The 19,035-nt window shown below is 45.6% G+C and overlaps 1 protein-coding gene across 1 annotated transcript; it reads right to left on the minus strand.

Annotated features, from left to right (window-relative positions):
* Positions 1–9,093: 9,093 nt before the first annotated feature.
* On the minus strand, positions 9,094–18,707 carry LOC120434011 (mucin-2-like; the record flags this gene model as incomplete). Its single annotated transcript, XM_039601365.1, is given in 8 exon segments — positions 9,094–10,477; positions 10,622–10,749; positions 11,326–12,290; positions 12,362–12,847; positions 13,466–14,774; positions 14,973–15,664; positions 16,116–16,238; positions 16,241–18,707. Coding segments are annotated over 8 exon segments (7,185 nt in total), but the record flags the coding sequence as incomplete, so codon positions are not given.
* Positions 18,708–19,035: the final 328 nt, after the last annotated feature.

Raw genomic sequence — 19,035 nt, forward strand, 5'->3', positions numbered from 1 at the left:
ATTTATATTCCGTTACAGTTACCTTTTAGAAAGCTGATATTCAGAATACAGTTACTTTGTTGAAATAAATGGATTACATGGTGGTCTTTTCCTGTTTCATATGTTAGGCTATGCCCTCTCTATTTTTGGTAGTTCCATGCCGGTGGAAACGCAAACAAAACACGCATTTAGAGGGTCGAATGCCTGTGTCTCAATTTCGTGGGCAATGTCACCGCTACTTGTGGCTGCATGATGACGTGAAGAGCTAGCCACCATATAGCACATCATTATGTACCGTATCAATTGCAGTTGGCCGTTCAGTTTTTTTCTTGTACTGTAATTAACTTTTACAGTTAAGATATTACGTGTGGGATAGATGGGGCGGAATGATGAATCTGAATACAGGCAGGAGGTAAAAAGGCTGAAGAGATGGTGCAAGGATAACAATCTCAGCATTTCAAGAAGGGTAGAAACTCCCTTCTACCCCTACACATTGAGGAGCAGCTGAAAAGGTTTTCAGCTTTAAGTACCTTGTTGAACATCCCTCTGAGGACCTTACCTGGAGCCACAACTTTTTCTTTGTGGTTAACAAGGTGCACCAGCACACTCTACTTTCTCAGGAGGTGAAGGAACACTGGACTTGGAAGCTGAGTCCCGAAACTATTCTACAGATGTGTGGTAGAGACTTCCCTGTGCTCCTGCATCACAGTGTGGCATGGAATCTGCTCTATGGCAAAGTTGATGACTCTGCCAGTGCTTGTGAAAACTACACAGAGGATTGTAAGCAGCAGCCTCCACACCACCAAATAAACCTATATCAGTAGATGTCTGAAATGTTCCCCGTTTAACACTGAAACACAGAAGGCTATAGGACAAGGGCTTCATTGTATCTTGAGAGGAATAGAAATATTTTCCTGCTATTATTTGCTGCTATTTTATAATCATCATTACCATTTCATGTGATGTTGCATTCAGATGCATTCAGATGTTCAAATATATTGGTATTATATTAGTCTTTATTACAGGTTTAGTTATAATCAGTTGAATCTATAATTTAAAGGTTTTCGAATGTTTTTATATTCTTACACATAGTCTCCAGTGGGTGAGAAAACTGAGTTGCAGGCTGACAGGAAACGGTGTGCTTTTGCAGAAGTGAAACCGAAAGCAGAGCGAGTGCAAGCCAAAGAGCCAAAGAGTTATTATGCATTTATCTTTGATTTAAGCTTTTAGTAGAGGCTTTTGATCAAAACATTAATTCAGTAGAGTACACATATATAGTCTTGGTTCGGACATACACGTAACCACACGCACACTTAGTTAGAGGAATCACTGATAGGGGAAAGTTCAAGTTGCTTAAGTTGAGGTCAACTAAGGTTCAGAAAAGCAGATGCAAACTCTGCACGTACAGACAGACAAATAGTGAGAGGTCATGACACGTACGCAGTACACAGCATGCACGCGCCCTTGCACGTGTACGCACACACACATACACACCATGGTAGATCTATTTTGGTAGGGCAGAAATGCAGAAGTGTGTCAAGTACTTAGAGGAAGTGCACCAGACGGCGACAGCGAAGAGGGGAAGCACCGACCCGAAGACAATGTTCTTTAGAGCTATGTTAAAGGTCATGGAACATTTTGTGGTTTGGATTGACGTAAGCTGTACTATTGTCTATTTTTGTAAAAGAGGGGGGCTTTGTTATTGTACCCATATAAAACCTTGTCTCATGATTGTAAGTTCAGTTCAACACTGATTGGGTTGTTGAACTCACACATGTGTTCATTAAAATGCCGTCTAAATTGCACACGCCTGGATCTGTGGTTATTTATGGATTCCTCTCTCAACATTGAACCCTAACATTTGGGGGCTCGTTCCGGTGAGAGAGAGGGAATGTTGGGGTTTTGGTGAGATCCGGGGTCCGTGGTAATTGGACGGGCAGACGGTAATCAGTGGTGAAAGTGAGTAGGCATTCCCCGGGGCATTTGAAGGTAAGACACTGCCTGTTGAAATATATTTCCAAAAGGTGTCACATTGGGCATGTCAAATTAAAAGCCTGGTCACTAATTACTGGTGAAAGTCTGTTTTGATTTTGGTGATAATGAAAGTAATAAAGTACAGTACTGAGAAAGTTAAAAGCGGTTGGAGCCGCTGAGAGAATTAAGAACGGTTGGAGCCGTTGAGAGAATTAAAGCAGTGGGAGCTGCTAATTTAGTGTGCTAGGGAATTTGGTTGTTTTGTGGGTTGGAGCCCTATGGGTCATGGACTCTATTTTGTGATGGTCATTTTGTGGGTTGGAGCCCCTATGTCCACAAGGATAGGTCTGCCTGATTCTTACTCCTGTGTGGGAGTGTAGATTGTTGGTTCAAATTATTCTAAATCTTTGTAGAACGACAGCGGCGTCTGTTAAGAAGCGCATAGCCCGGACGTTGCGATCCCTCCTCAATGTGGACGCGCATTGTTGACCTATCACAGAGTAGGGTTAGCTCGGTTTGGCTTGACCGTGGGGTACAGGGCATCCTGAGATAAGCTAGAGGTTGGAGCCTCTATTTTGCGCTTTTTTGGCTACCTGTAAATTAAGTTAGGGCTAGAAATGTGGACGGAACGGGTGGAGCTGGTCCGGTGAATTGAGCACAAAAAGTCTGGGACTTATCGGTTGGAGCTGTTACGTAAATTTATCAAAATTTGTAGGAGCGACAAGGCCTAAAAATCTGTGCAGTTGTAATTAAAGACGTCTGTAATATAAAATATGAGATCTATGAGTAAGATCAGTCTCTGTGTCAGCGATGCACAGCCGGATGTGCATGGATGGTGTGTGTAAATGCAAATGAGCAGCAGTGACGCGCAGAGAGGGTGGTTTCAATTTCGAGAGGACTGAGAGCTTTTTGCTAAATGCCTGTATATAAGAGGTTGGTTTTGCTTATTATGAGAGTGTAAATACAGTTTGAATATATTAGTGTGGATGTATAGTAAATGACTGAATTTTGATAGATGTATATTTCGTGAGCCATAAATGTTGGTGTGTTTTATTTTTTCAGTTATGTGTGTGTGGGGAGAAGCGAGGTGTGAGACGATGAGAGGTTTCAGTTTTTTTTCCTTTTTCTTTTGACTTGCTCTTTCTGATCATGGAAGGCATGTCCAAAATACTCGTATGAAAGCGTATTTCGAGTGATTTTAACTGTGTGAGTGCTGTCAGTATTTGATTGGAGTGACTCTGCGTGAGTTCTCTGAGTGAGAGAAAAGGCAGGGTGTGTGAGACGACTCATGGCGTCTGAAAGAGGTTAGAACCTTTAAAAGTGTGTATGAAAGAAAGGGGTATGAAATATATTTCTTTTGTGATGAAAAGTAGGATGTTCTAAAGTTGGAAAGAGCTTTTAATTCAAGAAATGTATGAGTGATGGTATGAGAGGTTGAGTTTCTTTTCTCTCAGTTCAAAAACACATAAGTATATACACTTGGTTAATTGTTCAGACTGTTAAGATTTAGTGGAATTACTGATTGTTTTTAGACTATAAATACAAAGAAAGAGGAAGTCTGAGAGAAGTGTGTGCGTAGCCAAACTGGAGAGTGTGTGTTTGAAACAGGAAGTCTGATTATAGCTTATGAGTTAGAGAGACATTGCAACATGAAAACAGAGCAATTAGGGACTGAATGTTTTAGGAAAAGTAATAAAATTATATTAATTACAGGTTTTAGAAAAAAAATAGACTGGGAGAAATAAATACATGAACTAACAATTACATTAATGAATTGAAAACGCACGTACACAAACTGTTACATGTGAAATTATGGTTGGAAAGTTTAAGAAAGAAAGCAGTTTACACTCCTTTAATTTCCAGAACCAGTGTGTCCCCTAGGCCTGATAACACCCTTGCCCAGTTGGCCCCTGTAGTAGGCGGGCATGGAAGGCTGGACAGCCCATGACGGGTAAGATCCCACCTCGAAACCCTGGGACAACCTAAGGCAAGGCGCAGTCACGATTGCTCGAACCTAAGTCCCGGAGTGACCTTGGAGTCACTGGAGGAGACGGGATTTAACAGGTAAGGCCACTGGGCACAGGCGGAGGGGAAATGTCATTAACAAGGACCAGTGATGAACCAGAGAGAGAAAATACACCCTGTCAAAAGGAGTTTGAAACACTGCAAAAGAAACATTTACAAGATCACAAAGATCATAAAGAAACATTTATAAAAACCACACATACAAACAGAAAATGCACTAACCTTACGGAGATAAGCTCATGAAGAGTAATGCATAGATAGTGATTAAAACTTGGCTAAGAACACAAACATATGTAATTAAATCAGCCTGCTAATTTCATGAGGGTTAAAATGGTGTGAATGTTGAAGAAAATACACTTAAAACACACTTGGATAAGATAGAGTTGTTGTGGAATAACTCAAACGAAGCTGTATGACAAGGGAGTGAGTTATGGAAAAAACAAAAACAAAAGAGGAGTAATTACTTAGGAGTGCTCTTGCACTGATTTATCAAAGTAAGTGATTAGTATAGAAAGAAAATGAAAATAATTCAATAATGTGATAAGGTTTAAACATGTATTCCTCTTGTTAAGTTGGCTGTTGAGCTGTGGGTTTATGCAAATTAGCTGGAGCAGAGACACTTCCTGTGTGTGTGTGTGTCGGAGGCTTTCTGTTCAGTTCAAGAGAGAGAGATCGGGGGCTGTTGAAGAGTATTTGGCGAAATATAATGGTAAAGTATCAGGATAGTTGATTACGGTGGTCAGGCCTGTTCAGAGGGGCAGATTTGGACAGGAAATTTATAATTTAAGGATGATATGTGGTTGAAATTGGTTTTTATCTTGTGCTGAATGAACACATGGTAAAGTGAGGAAGGGTGACATTGTGCAAACGGTCTTTGATCTTTTGGCGAGGTTTTCGGTGTGTTGAATGGATGAAATTTAAGATTGTTTTAGATTTTTGAGGCTGTTGTTTCTATTTCAAGAGAGGGAGTTTTGATAAACATGGACATGTCTAAAAGGGCCCATAGTTTTTGTAACAGTGCACTTAGAGAAAAAACCTGTCAGGTGATTTTGTTTGGTACTTTGATGAGCTAATAATCAGCTCTCTTTTTTCATTTTTGTTCTAAGCAGGCCTGGAAGACAGTGAACGGACGGCGCTGACAAAATTACTAAGTACGAAAATCAGGTGGGCTTTACAGAATTATAATTGATTACAATCAGAGACTGATGGGCGGCAAGTCTCTGTCTAAAAATGGATTGTATCGATTCAATCCAGTCAAAAGTATAGAGAACTATTTTCCTAAAAAGGAAAACGAATTAAAACAAATGATTGAGCTCATTTTGCTGATGTGGAGCATCTGATGACGCTTGCGGAGGGCTGCAGATCAGCAAAAATATCATGTGTGAATGCATGGGAGTGAATGCGAGTGATGGGACCAAGGGGGAAATAAATGAAAGGACAAGTGGGAGACTTAAATCTGGGGATGCTGATTTTGGGATATTGATGTTTGTTTTGAGAAAATTATTTACTGGGGTTGGATTATGTTATTACACTATAGAATGCTAAATGCTAAAAGGGGAAACATTGTTTGATGAGATTCAAGTTACCATTAACTGAGGTAACTCAGGATTAATAACTGTTTTGTTTAAGGTTGTTTTTGTCATGACGCAGACTGGATCATAGAGGGAGAGTATGAAATGTAAAGTACAGGTTTTGTTTCCAGGAAGTTCCAAGGATCCAGACTTTGCATGGAGCAACGAGTTGGAGGAGATTTGACATGATGATTAAATTGATTTTGTTCCTTAAACATAGGTTTTCAGGGCTGGAGCAAAACACCGGAGAGGAGAATTGCTGAGCTGTTCTGAGAAATGAAATGACTAACCTTTTTCCTTTTGATTTGTTAAGCTTGGGTGGAGCATGTTGAGTTTTTGCCACATGAGATGTGTCAAAAAGAGAGGATTTAAGATTTAATTTGTTTAATGTGAAAGGGTTTTACTAGGATTTTATAATGATTGGGGTTGTTTGATAATCTAGATATAGTAAAACTGAGGACTTGTTAAAAGAAAGGATTAAAATGAACTGAATTAGGTTTAGAGGATAAATTGCTGGTGTTAATAAGAAGTTGTACACCAAACTTAAAGGGGAAACTGTGGGAATAAAGGATATGCTTTGGGGAAAATAGTGAAGATTTTATGAGTAGAAAATGTGGGATTTCTTTTTGATTTTAGGATAAGTTGTAACAGTGACATAATGCTAGAATGTTGTTATAATGTAGGCTTTAGAAACAGATAGTAAATAGATTTATTTTTAGGGTAGAGGAGAGCTTTTTATGAGGATGTTAAAAGTCTCGCTGACTCAAATGAATAATATTGGAGATTATATATGTAGAAATGATTTTTTCATACACATTGCATTTTGGTGCCTTTAACGGAGTTGTGGCTCAGAGAGTCGTCTCTTGAGGGTCATAAACTTTTGGTTAACGTTATGATTAGCCAATCTACTGTGAGAATGACCTGAGTTTTGAAGGATTGCACACGCTTACAGACATATAGAGTTCATCAACACACAGGACAGTATTGATTTGAGGCCTAGGGCCTGAAATTCATTTAGCTTTTAACTGAATTTGAGTTGGCCCGGTAACAAGTGACAAAAGAGGAACTGAATAGGAGTTTCGTGGTAACTAAATGGGGTGACATGTAAAATATTGAGATAACAGATGCAGCTCTAACTTAGTCCTCTTATATAAAAAGCAGTTACAGAAATACAGAAAACAGAAGCAAAGGGAGAAAGCTTATATATGTTGGTTAAGTCTGATAAAGTTTAAGTTAGAAGGAGTCATTACATTAAAAGCAGCAAAATGAAATAAAATGATATATTCAAACAGGTTATCACCCAGGAAATGGGAGTTCAAAATACTGTTAGAGTTCAGCTTTTAGCTATGATGAAGTTTATCTAGGAGCAATTAACTAGGTGCTTACACTTAGTGATTAAAATGGTTGTTTTTCTTTGATCCTTGAGTAGAATAAGTGTTTAGGATTTTTCTTGTGAAAGGTGACTTTAGAGGAGAGGTAGGCCCTTGCAGCAGTGACAGTTTTGTGCACAGGATGTTGATGATCAGATAAGGAGCAAAGAGGAAGCACATGCAGAGACGTGCTTCCTTCGATTCTCTTAAAGGCAGTGCTGTGAGAGTTTTACAAATGCTGAGTACGGTTGAATGAGATATAAAAATAAAAGTCAAAAACCAAATACAAAATTAGGTTCATGTTTTGAGTAACATTAGGTTGAGTAACATTAGGTTTGAATAAAGAAGACAACTGAGGGACATAAGGCAGGGAAGCCGTACTAGGGAGAAAGTGTTTTGTTTCCTTTGCAGGTGGCCAGAGTTCCACTAGAGTGGGACCCAGAAGAGGAGCAGAGACCACTTAAGCATGAAGTGTTCTCAAGTGGGAGCGGGCATTTTATAACTAAGACCACCTAGATGACATGAGGTTGTCTGATTTGTTAAGTCACAGGATGCCAAGAGAGGGTCAGAGCTAAGAACAGTGATCCTAAATGTCCATGACGTCAGGGGTGGACAGGGAAACAGTTGAATGGGCCAAGGAGTGACCCAACATAATGTATGGCGACCTCTGGTGTGCCAGAGGTCGAGAGTGGGGGTGAGAGGAATAGAAATATTTTCCTGCTATTATTTGCTGCTATTTTATAATCATCATTACCATTTCATGTGATGTTGCATTCAGATGCATTCAGATGTTCAAATATATTGGTATTATATTAGTCTTTATTACAGGTTTAGTTATAATCAGTTGAATCTATAATTTAAAGGTTTTCGAATGTTTTTATATTCTTACACATAGTCTCCAGTGGGTGAGAAAACTGAGTTGCAGGCTGACAGGAAACGGTGTGCTTTTGCAGAAGTGAAACCGAAAGCAGAGCGAGTGCAAGCCAAAGAGCCAAAGAGTTATTATGCATTTATCTTTGATTTAAGCTTTTAGTAGAGGCTTTTGATCAAAACATTAATTCAGTAGAGTACACATATATAGTCTTGGTTCGGACATACACGTAACCACACGCACACTTAGTTAGAGAATCACTGATGAGGGGAAAGTTCAAGTTGCTTAAGTTGAGGTCAACTAAGGTTCAGAAAAGCAGATGCAAACTCTGCACGTACAGACAGACAAATAGTGAGAGGTCATGACACGTACGCAGTACACAGCATGCACGCGCCCTTGCACGTGTACGCACACACACATACACACCATGGTAGATCTATTTTGGTAGGGCAGAAATGCAGAAGTGTGCCGAAGTACTTAGAGGAAGTGCACCAGACGAGCGACAGCGAAGAGGGGAAGCACCGACCCGAAGACAATGTTCTTTAGAGCTATGTTAAAGGTCATGGAACATTTTGTGGTTTGGATTGACGTAAGCTGTACTATTGTCTATTTTTGTAAAAGAGGGGGGCTTTGTTATTGTACCCATATAAAACCTTGTCTCATGATTGTAAGTTCAGTTCAACACTGATTGGGTTGTTGAACTCACACATGTGTTCATTAAAATGCCGTCTAAATTGCACACGCCTGGATCTGTGGTTATTTATGGATTCCTCTCTCAACATTGAACCCTAACAATCTTTACCAGTAGCACAGGCAGATCTAGAGAAATTTCCTAAGGAAAATATAAATTGTAAATTCTAAAGAGTTATACTCAAATTTTGTAAACAATAAAGTTCTATACAACTATTTAGCCAAAAAGTGCAGCCAATGCATCTGGTGTTTTTGTACATCCATTTAAAACTAAAATTAGACAACAATCAGGTGTCACAATAAGATGCCACACAAATTATTTGTGCAAGTTCAAAAAATACTTTGTCCACCACAAGAGGAAAATACCACAGTGTTAACTGTAGCTAGGATCAAAGTGTTAATGCTAGCTTATTTTAATAAACAATACTGTCAAATGCAACACTTGGGTGCCACTAGCGGTGGAAAGAGATTATTTTAGGGTGGCACATGACATGCCATTGCACCTTTGTAGATCCAATCACTAGTATTATAGATCAGATTAGAGAGAGAGAAATGCAGAAAATAAAAAGCACAAAGCAAAATAAATGAATAAATAAGAAATAGAAATTGTGCTTCTTTCTTTTATTTCCAAAGCATGCTTTGTTATAACTATAAGGATTCATTTGTATCACCCATTTAGTATTAAATAGAAAGCATATATTTGCATACATGGAGGAATATACAAGTATATATTATATAAGTCAAATAAATATAATAAATAATGTCCATTATTTTAGACATAATGGACATAATTGTCCATCATGACAACAAACAAAGAGTCTTACATACTTATCCCAAGTCAGCTTCAACAAGAATCTATCACCTTTTTTTCACAGACTTCAGTTTAACAGTGATTTGTAAACACAATGTAAATATCCACAACGTTTTTTAGTCTTGTTATAGCATCATATGTTCTTTTCTTTGTGTTTGCTTTATTTAGACTTTAAAGGAAGATAAAGAGAAGGAGTCCAAGCAGCAGATGGATCATTCCCAGTCTGATAGAAGAAGCATCACTTCTGGTTGTAGAGACAGTGGTTGTAGTTGATGTAGCAGTTGTAGCTGAGGCAGTGGTTGTAGTTGATGCAGCAGTTGTAGTGGTTGTAGTTGTAGTTGGGGTGGTGGTTGTAGTTGTGGCGGTGTTTGTAGTTATAGTCGGGGCAGCGGGTGTAGTTGTAGTGGGGGCAGTGGTTGTGGTTGTAGTTGGCGCGGTGCTTGTAGTTGTAGTTGGGATGGTGATTGTAGTTGGGGCAGCAGTTATAGTTGTAGTGGGGGAAATGGTTGTGGTTGTAGTTGCGGTGGTGGTTGTAGTTGGGGCGGTGGTTGTAGTTGTAGTTTTGGCAGTGGTTGTAGTTGTGGTTGGGGTAGTGGTTGTGGTTGTAGTTGCGGCTGTGGTTGTACTTGGAGTGGTGGTTGTAGTTGTAGTTGGGGCAGTGGTTGTAGTTGTACTTGAGGTGGTGGTTGTAGTTGTAGTTGGGGCGGAGTTTGTAGTTGTAGATGGGGCAGCGGTTGTAGTTGTAGTAGGGGCAGTGGTTGTGGTTGTAGTTGCGGCGGTGGTTGTAGTTTGGGAGGTGGTTGTAGTTGTAGTTGGAGCAGTGGTTGTGGTTGTAGTTGGAGCTGTGGTTGTAGTTGGAGCAGTGGTTGTAGTGGTAGTTGGGGAGGTGGTTGTAGTTGTAATTGGGGCAGCGGTTGTAGTTGTAGTGGGGGAAGAAGTTGTGGTTGTAGTTGCGGCGGTGGTTGTAGTTGGGGCGTTGGTTGTAGTTGTAGTAGGGGCAGTGGTTGTGGTTGTAGTTGGGGTGGTGGTTGTAGTTGGGGCGGTGGATGTACTTGGGGCGGTGGTTGTAGTTGTAGTTGGAGCAGTGGTTGTAGTTGGAGCAGTGGTGGTAGTTGTAGTTGGGGTGGTGGATGTACTTGGGGCGGTGGTTGTAGTTGTAGTTGGAGCAGTGGTTGTAGTTGGAGATGTGGTGGTAGTTGTAGTTAGGGTGGTGGTTGTAGTTGGGGCAGCGGTTTTAGTTGTAGTTGCGGTGGTGGTTGTGGTTGTAGTTGGGGCAGTGGTTGTGGTTGTAGTTGCGGTGGCGGTTGTCGTTGGGGCAGTGGTTGTAGATGGGGCAGCGGTTGTAGTTGTAGTAGGGGCAGTGGTTGTGGTTGTAGTTGGGGTGGTGGTTGTAGTTGTAGTTGGAGCAGTGGTTGTTATTGTAGTTGGGGCGGTGGATGTAGTTGTAGTTGGGGTGGTGGTTGTAGTTGTAGTTGGAGCAGAGGTTGTAGTTGGAGCAGTGGTTGTAGTTGGAGCAGTGGTTGTAGTTGTAGTTGGGGTGGTGGTTGTAGTTGGGGTGGTGGATGTACTTGGGGCAGTGGTTGTAGTTGTAGTTGGAGCAGTGGTTGTAGTTGGAGCGGTGGTTGTAGTTGGAGCAGTGGTTGTAGTTGTAGTTGGGGTGGTGGTTGTAGTTGTAGTTGGAGCAGTGGTTGTAGTTGGAGCAGTGGTGGTAGTTGTAGTTGGGGTGGTGGTTGTGGTTGGGGCGGTGAATGTACTTGGGGCGGTGGTTGTAGTTGTAGTTGGGGCAGTGGTTGTGGTTGTAGTTGCGGCAGCGGTTGTAGTTTGGGTGGTAGTTGTAGTTGGGGCGGTGGGTGTAGTTGTAGATGGGGCAGCAGTCGTAGTTGTAGTGGGGGCAGTGGTTGTGGTTGTAGTTGTGGCGGTGGTTTTAGCTGTAGATGGGGCAGCGGTTGTAGTTGTAGTTGGGGCAGTGGTTGTGGTTGTAGTTGCAGCAGTGGTTGTAGTTGGGGTGGTGCTTGTAGTTGTAGTTGGGGCGGTGGTTGTGGTTGTAGTTGCGGTGGTGGTTGTAGTTGGAGCTGTGGTTGTAGTTGTAGTTAGGGCAGTGGTTGTGGTTGTAGTGGGGGCAGTGGTTGTGGTTGTAGTTGCGGCGGTGGTTGTAGTTGGAGGTGTGGTTGTAGTAACGGCAGTAGTTGTGGTTGCGGCTGTGGTTGTAGTTGGGGCAGTGGTTGTAGTTGTAGTTGGGACAGCGGTTGTAGTTGTAGTGGGGGCAGTGGTTGTAGTTGGGGCAGTGGTTGTGGTTGCGGCTGTGGTTGTAGTTGGGGCAATGGTTGTAGTTGTAGTGGGGGCAGTGGTTGTAGTTGTAGTGGGGGCAGTGGTTGTAGTTGTAGTTGGGGCAGTGGTTGTGGTTGCGGCTGTGGTTGTAGTTGGGGCAGTGGTTGTAGTTGTAGTTGGGGCAGTGGTTGTGGTTGCGGCTGTGGTTGTAGTTGGGGCAGTGGTTGTAGTTGTAGTTGGGACAGCGGTTGTAGTTGTAGTGGGGGCAGTGGTTGTAGTTGGGGCAGCGGTTGTAGTTGTAGTTGGGGCGGTGGTTGTGGTTGTAGTTGCGGCAGTCGTTGTAGTTGGAGCTGTGGTTGTAGTTGTAGTTGGGGCAGTGGTTGTGGTTGTAGTTGCAGCTGTGGTTGTAGTTTGGGCAGCGGTTGTAGTTGTAGTGGGGGCAGTGGTGGTAGTTGTAGTTGGGGCAGTAGTTGTGGTTGCGGCTGTGGTTGTAGTTGGAGCAGTGGTTGTAGTTGTAGTTGGGACAGCGGTTGTAGTTGTAGTGGGGGCAGTGGTTGTAGTTGGGGCAGTGGTTGTGGTTGCGGCTGTGGTTGTAGTGGGGGCAATGGTTGTAGTTGTAGTGGGGGCAGTGGTTGTAGTTGTAGTGGGGGCAGTGGTTGTAGTTGTAGTTGGGGTAGTGGTTGTGGTTGCGGCTGTGGTTGTAGTTGGGGCAGTGGTTGTAGTTGTAGTTGGGACAGCGGTTGTAGTTGTAGTGGGGGCAGTGGTTGTAGTTGGGGCAGCGGTTGTAGTTGTAGTTAGGCGGTGGTTGTGGTTGTAGTTGCGGCAGTCGTTGTAGTTGGAGCTGTGGTTGTAGTTGTAGTTTGGGCAGTGGTTGTGGTTGTAGTTGCAGCTGTGGTTGTAGTTTGGGCAGCGGTTGTAGTTGTAGTGGGGGCAGTGGTGGTAGTTGTAGTTGGGGCAGTAGTTGTGGTTGCGGCTGTGGTTGTAGTTGGGGCAGTGGTTGTAGTTGTAGTTGGGACAGCGGTTGTAGTTGTAGTGGGGGCGGTGGTTGTAGTTGGGGCAGTGGTTGTGGTTGCGGCTGTGGTTGTAGTTGGGGCAATGGTTGTAGTTGTAGTGGGGGCAGTGGTTGTAGTTGTAGTGGGGGCAGTGGTTGTAGTTGTAGTTGGGGCAGTGGTTGTGGTTGCGGCTGTGGTTGTAGTTGGGGCAGTGGTTGTAGTTGTAGTTGGGACAGCGGTTGTAGTTGTAGTTGGGGCGGTGGTTGTGGTTGTAGTTGCGGCAGTCGTTGTAGTTGGAGCTGTGGTTGTAGTTGTAGTTGGGGCAGTGGTTGTGGTTGTAGTTGCAGCTGTGGTTGTAGTTTGGGCAGCGGTTGTAGTTGTAGTGGGGGCAGTGGTTGTAGTTGGGGCAGTGGTTGTGGTTGCGGCTGTGGTTGTAGTTGGTGCAATGGTTGTAGTTGTAGTGGGGGCAGTGGTTGTAGTTGTAGTTGGGGCAGTGGTTGTGGTTGCGGCTCTGGTTGTAGTTGGGGCAGTCGTTGTAGTTGTAGTTGGGACAGCGGTTGTAGTTGTAGTGGGGGCAGTGGTTGTAGTTGGGGCAGTGGTTGTGGTTGCGGCTGTGGTTGTAGTTAGGGCAATGGTTGTAGTTGTAGTCGGGGCAGTGGTTGTAGTTGTAGTGGGGGCAGTGGTTGTAGTTGTAGTGGGGGCAGTGGTTGTGGTTGTAGTTGCGGCGGTGGTTGTAGTTGGAGCTGTGGTTGTAGTAACGGCAGTAGTTGTGGTTGCGGCTGTGGTTGTAGTTGGGGCAGTGGTTGTAGTTGTAGTTGGGACAGCGGTTGTAGTTGTAGTGGGGGCAGTGGTTGTAGTTGGGGCAGTGGTTGTGGTTGCGGCTGTGGTTGTAGTTGGGGCAATGGTTGTAGTTGTAGTGGGGGCAGTGGTTGTAGTTGTAGTGGGGGCAGTGGTTGTAGTTGTAGTTGGGGCAGTAGTTGTGGTTGCGGCTGTGGTTGTAGTTGGGGCAGTGGTTGTAGTTGTAGTTGGGACAGCGGTTGTAGTTGTAGTGGGGGCAGTGGTTGTAGTTGGGGCAGCGGTTGTAGTTGTAGTTGGGGCGGTGGTTGTGGTTGTAGTTGCGGCAGTCGTTGTAGTTGGAGCTGTGGTTGTAGTTGTAGTTGGGGCAGTGGTTGTGGTTGTAGTTGCAGCTGTGGTTGTAGTTTGGGCAGCGGTTGTAGTTGTAGTGGGGGCAGTGGTGGTAGTTGTAGTTGGGGCAGTAGTTGTGGTTGCGGCTGTGGTTGTAGTTGGAGCAGTGGTTGTAGTTGTAGTTGGGGCAGTAGTTGTGGTTGCGGCTGTGGTTGTAGTTGGAGCAGTGGTTGTAGTTGTAGTTGGGACAGCGGTTGCAGTTGTAGTGGGGGCAGTGGTTGTAGTTGGGGCAGTGGTTGTGGTTGCGGCTGTGGTTGTAGTTGGGGCAGTGGTTGTAGTTGTAGTGGGGGCAGTGGTTGTAGTTGTAGTTGGGGCAGTGGTTGTGGTTGCTGCTGTGGTTGTAGTTGGTGCAGTGGTTGTAGTTGTAGTTGGGACAGCGGTTGTAGTCGTAGTGGGGGCAGTGGTTGTAGTTGGGGCAGCGGTTGTAGTTGTAGTTGGGGTTGTGGTTGTGGTTGTGGTTGTAGTTGCGGCAGTGGTTGTAGTTGGAGCTGTGGTCGTAGTTGTAGTTGGGGCAGTGGTTGTGGTTGTAGTTGTGGTGGTGGTTGTAGTTTGGGCAGCGGTTGTAGTTGTAGTGGGGGCAGCGGTTGTAGTTGTAGTGGGGGCAGATGTTGTAGTTGTAGTTGGGGCAGTGGTTGTGGTTGCGGATGTGGTTGTAGTTGGGGCAGTGGTTGTAGTTGTAGTGGGGGCAGTGGTTGTAGTTGTAGTTGCGGCTGTGGTTGTAGTTGCGGCTGTGATTGTAGTTGAGGCAGTGGTTGTAGTTGTAGTTGGAGCAGTGGTTGTAGTTGTAGTTGGGGCGGTGGTTGTGGTTGTAGTTGCGGCGGTGGTTGTAGTTGGAGCTGTGGTTGTAGTTGTAGTGGGGACAGTGGTTGTAGTTGTAGTTGGGGCAGTAGTTGTGGTTGCGGCTGTGGTTGTAGTTGGAGCAGTGGTTGTAGTTGTAGTTGGGACAGCGGTTGTAGTTGTAGTGGGGGCAGTGGTTGTAGTTGGGGCAGTGGTTGTGGTTGCGGCTGTGGTTGTAGTTGGGGCAGTGGTTGTAGTTGTAGTGAGGGCAGTGGTTGTAGTTGTAGTTGGGGCAGTGGTTGTGGCTGTGGTTGTAGTTGGGGCAGTGGTTGTAGTTGTAGTTGGGACAGGGGTTGTAGTCGTAGTGGGGGCAGTGGTTGTAGTTGGGGCAGCGGTTGTAGTTGTAGTTGGGGCGGTGGGTGTGGTTGTAGTTGCGGCAGTGGTTGTAGTTGGAGCTGTGGTTGTAGTTGTAGTTGGGGCAGTGGTTGTGGTTGTAGTTGTGGTGGTGGTTGTAGTTTGGGCAGCGGTTGTAGTTGTAGTGGGGGCAGCGGTTGTAGTTGTAGTGGGGGCAGATGTTGTGGTTGTAGTTGGGGCAGTGGTTGTAGTTGTAGTGGGGGCAGTGGTTGTAGTTGTAGTTGGGGCAGTGGTTGTGGTTGCGGCTGTGGTTGTAGTTGGGGCAGTGGTTGTAGTTGTAGTTGGAGCAGTGGTTGTAGTTGTAGTTGGGGCGGTGGTTGTGGTTGTAGTTGCGGCGGTGGTTGTAGTTGGAGCTGTGGTTGTAGTTGTAGTGGGGGCAGTGGTTGTGGTTGTAGTTGCGGCGGTGGTTGTAGTTGGGGCAGTGGTTGTGGTTGTAGTTGTGGTGGTGGTTGTAGTTGGGACAGCGGTTGTAGTTGTAGTGGGGGCAGTGGTTGTAGTTGTAGTTGGCACAGCGGTTGTAGTTGTAGTGGGGGCAGTGGTTGTGGTTGCGGCTGTGGTTGTAGTTGGGGCAGTGGTTGTAGTTGTAGTTGGAACAGTGGTTGTAGTTGTAGTTGGGGCGGTGGTTGTAGTTGTAGTTGGGGGAGCGGTTGTAGTTGTAGTGGGGGCAGTGGTTGTGGTTGTAGTTGGAGCGGTGGTTGTAGTTGTAGTTGGGGTGGTGGTTGTAGTTGTAGTTGGGGTGGTGGTTGTAGTTAGGCGTGTAGTTGTAGTTAGGGGCAGCGGTTGTAGTTGTAGTTGGGGCAGTGGTTGTGGTTGCGGCTGTGGTTGTGTACTTGGGGCAGTGGTTGTAGTTGTAGTTGGGGCGGTGGTTGTAGTTGTAGTTGGGGCAGCGGTTGTAGTTGTAGTGGGGCAGTGGTTGTGGTTGTAGTTGGAGCAGTGGTTGTGGTTGTAGTTGGGATGGCGGTTGTAGTTGTAGTTGGGGCAGTGGTTGTAGTTGTAGTTGCAGCTGTGATTGTAGTTTGGGTGGTGGTTGTAGTTGTAGTTGCAGCGGTGGTTGTAGTTGGGGCAACCGGTTGTAGTTGTAGTTAGAGGCGGTGGTTGTAGTTGTAGATGGGGCAGCGGTTGTAGTTGTAGTAGTGGGGCAGCGGTTGTAGTTGTAGTTGGGAGCGGTGGTTGTAGTTGTAGTTGGGGCGGTGGTTGTAGTTGTAGTTGGGGCGGTTGTTGTGGTTGTAGTTGGGGCAGTGGTTGTAGTTGTAGTTGGAACAGTGGTTGTAGTTGTAGTTGGGGCGGTGGTTGTAGTTGTAGTTGGGGAGCGGTTGTAGTTGTAGTGGGCAGTGGTTGTGGTTGTAGTTGAGCGGTGGTTGTAGTTGTAGTTGGGGTGGTGGTTGTAGTTGTAGTTGGGGTGGTGGTTGTAGTTGGGGCGGTAGTTGTAGTTGGGGCAGCGGTTGTAGTTGTAGTTGGGGCAGTGGTTGTGGTTGTGGCTGTGGTTGTACTTGGGGCAGTGGTTGTAGTTGTAGTTAGGCGGTGGTTGTAGTTGTAGTTGGGGCAGCGGTTGTAGTTGTAGTGGGGGGCCGTGGTTGTGGTTGTAGTTGGAGCAGTGGTTGTGGTTGTAGTTGGGATGGCGGTTGTAGTTGTAGTTGGGGCAGTGGTTGTAGTTGTAGTTGCAGCTGTGATTGTAGTTTGGGTGGTGGTTGTAGTTGTAGTTGCAGCGGTGGTTGTAGTTGGGGCAACCGGTTGTAGTTGTAGTTAGGCGGTGGTTGTAGTTGTAGATGGGGCAGCGGTTGTAGTTGTAGTGGGGGCAGCGGTTGTAGTTGTAGTTGGAGCGGTGGTTGTAGTTTGTAGTTAGGCGGTGCTTGTAGTTGTAGTTAGGGCGGTTGTTGTGGTTGTAGTTGGGGCAGTGGTTGTAGTTGTAGTTGGAGCAGTGGTTGTAGTTGTAGTTGGGGCGGTGGTTGTAGTTGTAGTTGGGGCAGCGGTTGTAGTTGTAGTGGGGGCAGTGGTTGTGGTTGTAGTTGGAGCAGTGGTTGTGGTTGTAGTTGGGGCGGTGGTTGTAGTTGTAGTTGGGGCAGTGGTTGTGGTTGTAGTTGCAGCTGTGGTTGTAGTTTGGGTGGTGGTTGTAGTTGGAGCGGTGGTTGTAGTTGTAGTTGGGGCGGTGGTTGTAGTTGTAGTTGGGGCGGTTGTTGTGGTTGTAGTTGGGGCAGTGGTTGTAGTTGTAGTCGGAACAGTGGTTGTAGTTGTAGTTGGGGCGGTGGTTGTAGTTGTAGTTGGGGGAGCGGTTGTAGTTGTAGTGGGGGCAGTGGTTGTGGTTGTAGTTGGAGCGGTGGTTGTAGTTGTAGTTGGGGTGGTGGTTGTAGTTGTAGTTGGGGTGGTGGTTGTAGTTGGGGCGGTAGTTGTAGTTGGGGCAGCGGTTGTAGTTGTAGTTGGGGCAGTGGTTGTGGTTGCGGCTGTGGTTGTACTTGGGGCAGTGGTTGTAGTTGTAGTTGGGGTGGTGGTTGTAGTTGTAGTTGGGGCAGCGGTTGTAGTTGTAGTGGGGGCCGTGGTTGTGGTTGTAGTTGGAGCAGTGGTTGTGGTTGTAGTTGGGATGGCGGTTGTAGTTGTAGTTGGGGCAGTGGTTGTAGTTGTAGTTGCAGCTGTGATTGTAGTTTGGGTGGTGGTTGTAGTTGTAGTTGCAGCGGTGGTTGTAGTTGGGGCACCGGTTGTAGTTGTAGTTGGGGCGGTGGTTGTAGTTGTAGATGGGGCAGCGGTTGTAGTTGTAGTGGGGGCAGCGGTTGTAGTTGTAGTTGGAGCGGTGGTTGTAGTTGTAGTTGGGGCGGTGCTTGTAGTTGTAGTTGGGGCGGTTGTTGTGGTTGTAGTTGGGGCAGTGGTTGTAGTTGTAGTTGGAGCAGTGGTTGTAGTTGTAGTTGGGGCGGTGGTTGTAGTTGTAGTTGGGGCAGCGGTTGTAGTTGTAGTGGGGGCAGTGGTTGTGGTTGTAGTTGGAGCAGTGGTTGTGGTTGTAGTTGGGGCGGTGGTTGTAGTTGTAGTTGGGGCAGTGGTTGTGGTTGTAGTTGCAGCTGTGGTTGTAGTTTGGGTGGTGGTTGTAGTTGTAGTTGCAGCGGTGGTTGTAGTTGGGGCACCGGTTGTAGTTGGAGTTGGGGCGGTGGTTGTAGTTGTAGTTGGGGCGGTTGTTGTGGTTGTAGTTGGAGCTGTGGTTGTAGTTGTAGTTGGGTAAGTGGTTGTGGTTGTAGTTGGAGCAGTGGTTGTAGTTGTAGTTGGGGCAGTGGTTGTAGTTGTAGTTGGGGTGGTGGTTGTAGTTGTGGCGGTAGTTGTAGTTGGGGCAGCGGTTGTAGTTGTAGTTGGGGCAGTGGTTGTGGTTGCGGCTGTGGTTGTAGTTGGGGCAGTGGTTGTAGTTGTAGTCTGAGCGGTGGTTGTAGTTGTAGTTGGGGCGGTGGTTGTAGTTGTAGTTTGGGCAGCGGTTGTAGTTGTAGTAGGGGCAGTGGTTGTAGTTGTAGTGGGGGCAGTGGTTGTAGTTGTAGTTGGGGTGATGGTTGTAGTTGGGGCAGCGGTTGTAGTTGTAGTTTGGGCAGTGGTTGTGGTTGTAGTTGCAGCAGCGGTTGTAGTTGGGGCGTTGGTTGTAGTTGTTATTGTGGCGGCGGTTGTACTTGGGGCAGCGGTTGTAGTTGTAGTTGGTGCGGCAGTTGTAATTGTAGTGGGGCCAGTGGTTGTGGTTGTAGTTGGGGCGTTGGTTGTAGTTGTAGTGGGGGCAGCAGTTGTAGTTGGGGTGGTTGTTGTAGTTGTAGTTTGGGCAGTGGTTGTAGTTGGGGCAGCGGTTGTAGTTGTAGTTGGGGCGGTGGTTGTAGTCGGGGCAGCAGTCGTAGTTGGTGCTGCAGAACAGGCAACACCTGATACGGTACCAACGCTCTGCATGAAAGGTAGAGATCCCAGGCTTGAAGCAGCTGCACACAGGTTTAAAGATGCACAGCCGTAAGCTGGAAACGTTTTGGTTCCGTCGTTAACTGCAGATGAAACAGAAAAATTTCAGGATTTGTTTTAAATTGGCTACTTTCAGGGAAGCTTAATATATTTCACACAAAGAACAACTAAACAGCTTTTTGAAATGTTTGGTTTATCTGACTTT

This window comes from Oreochromis aureus, linkage group 17 (assembly GCF_013358895.1).
Source record: "Oreochromis aureus strain Israel breed Guangdong linkage group 17, ZZ_aureus, whole genome shotgun sequence".
Lineage (NCBI taxonomy): Eukaryota > Metazoa > Chordata > Actinopteri > Cichliformes > Cichlidae > Oreochromis > Oreochromis aureus.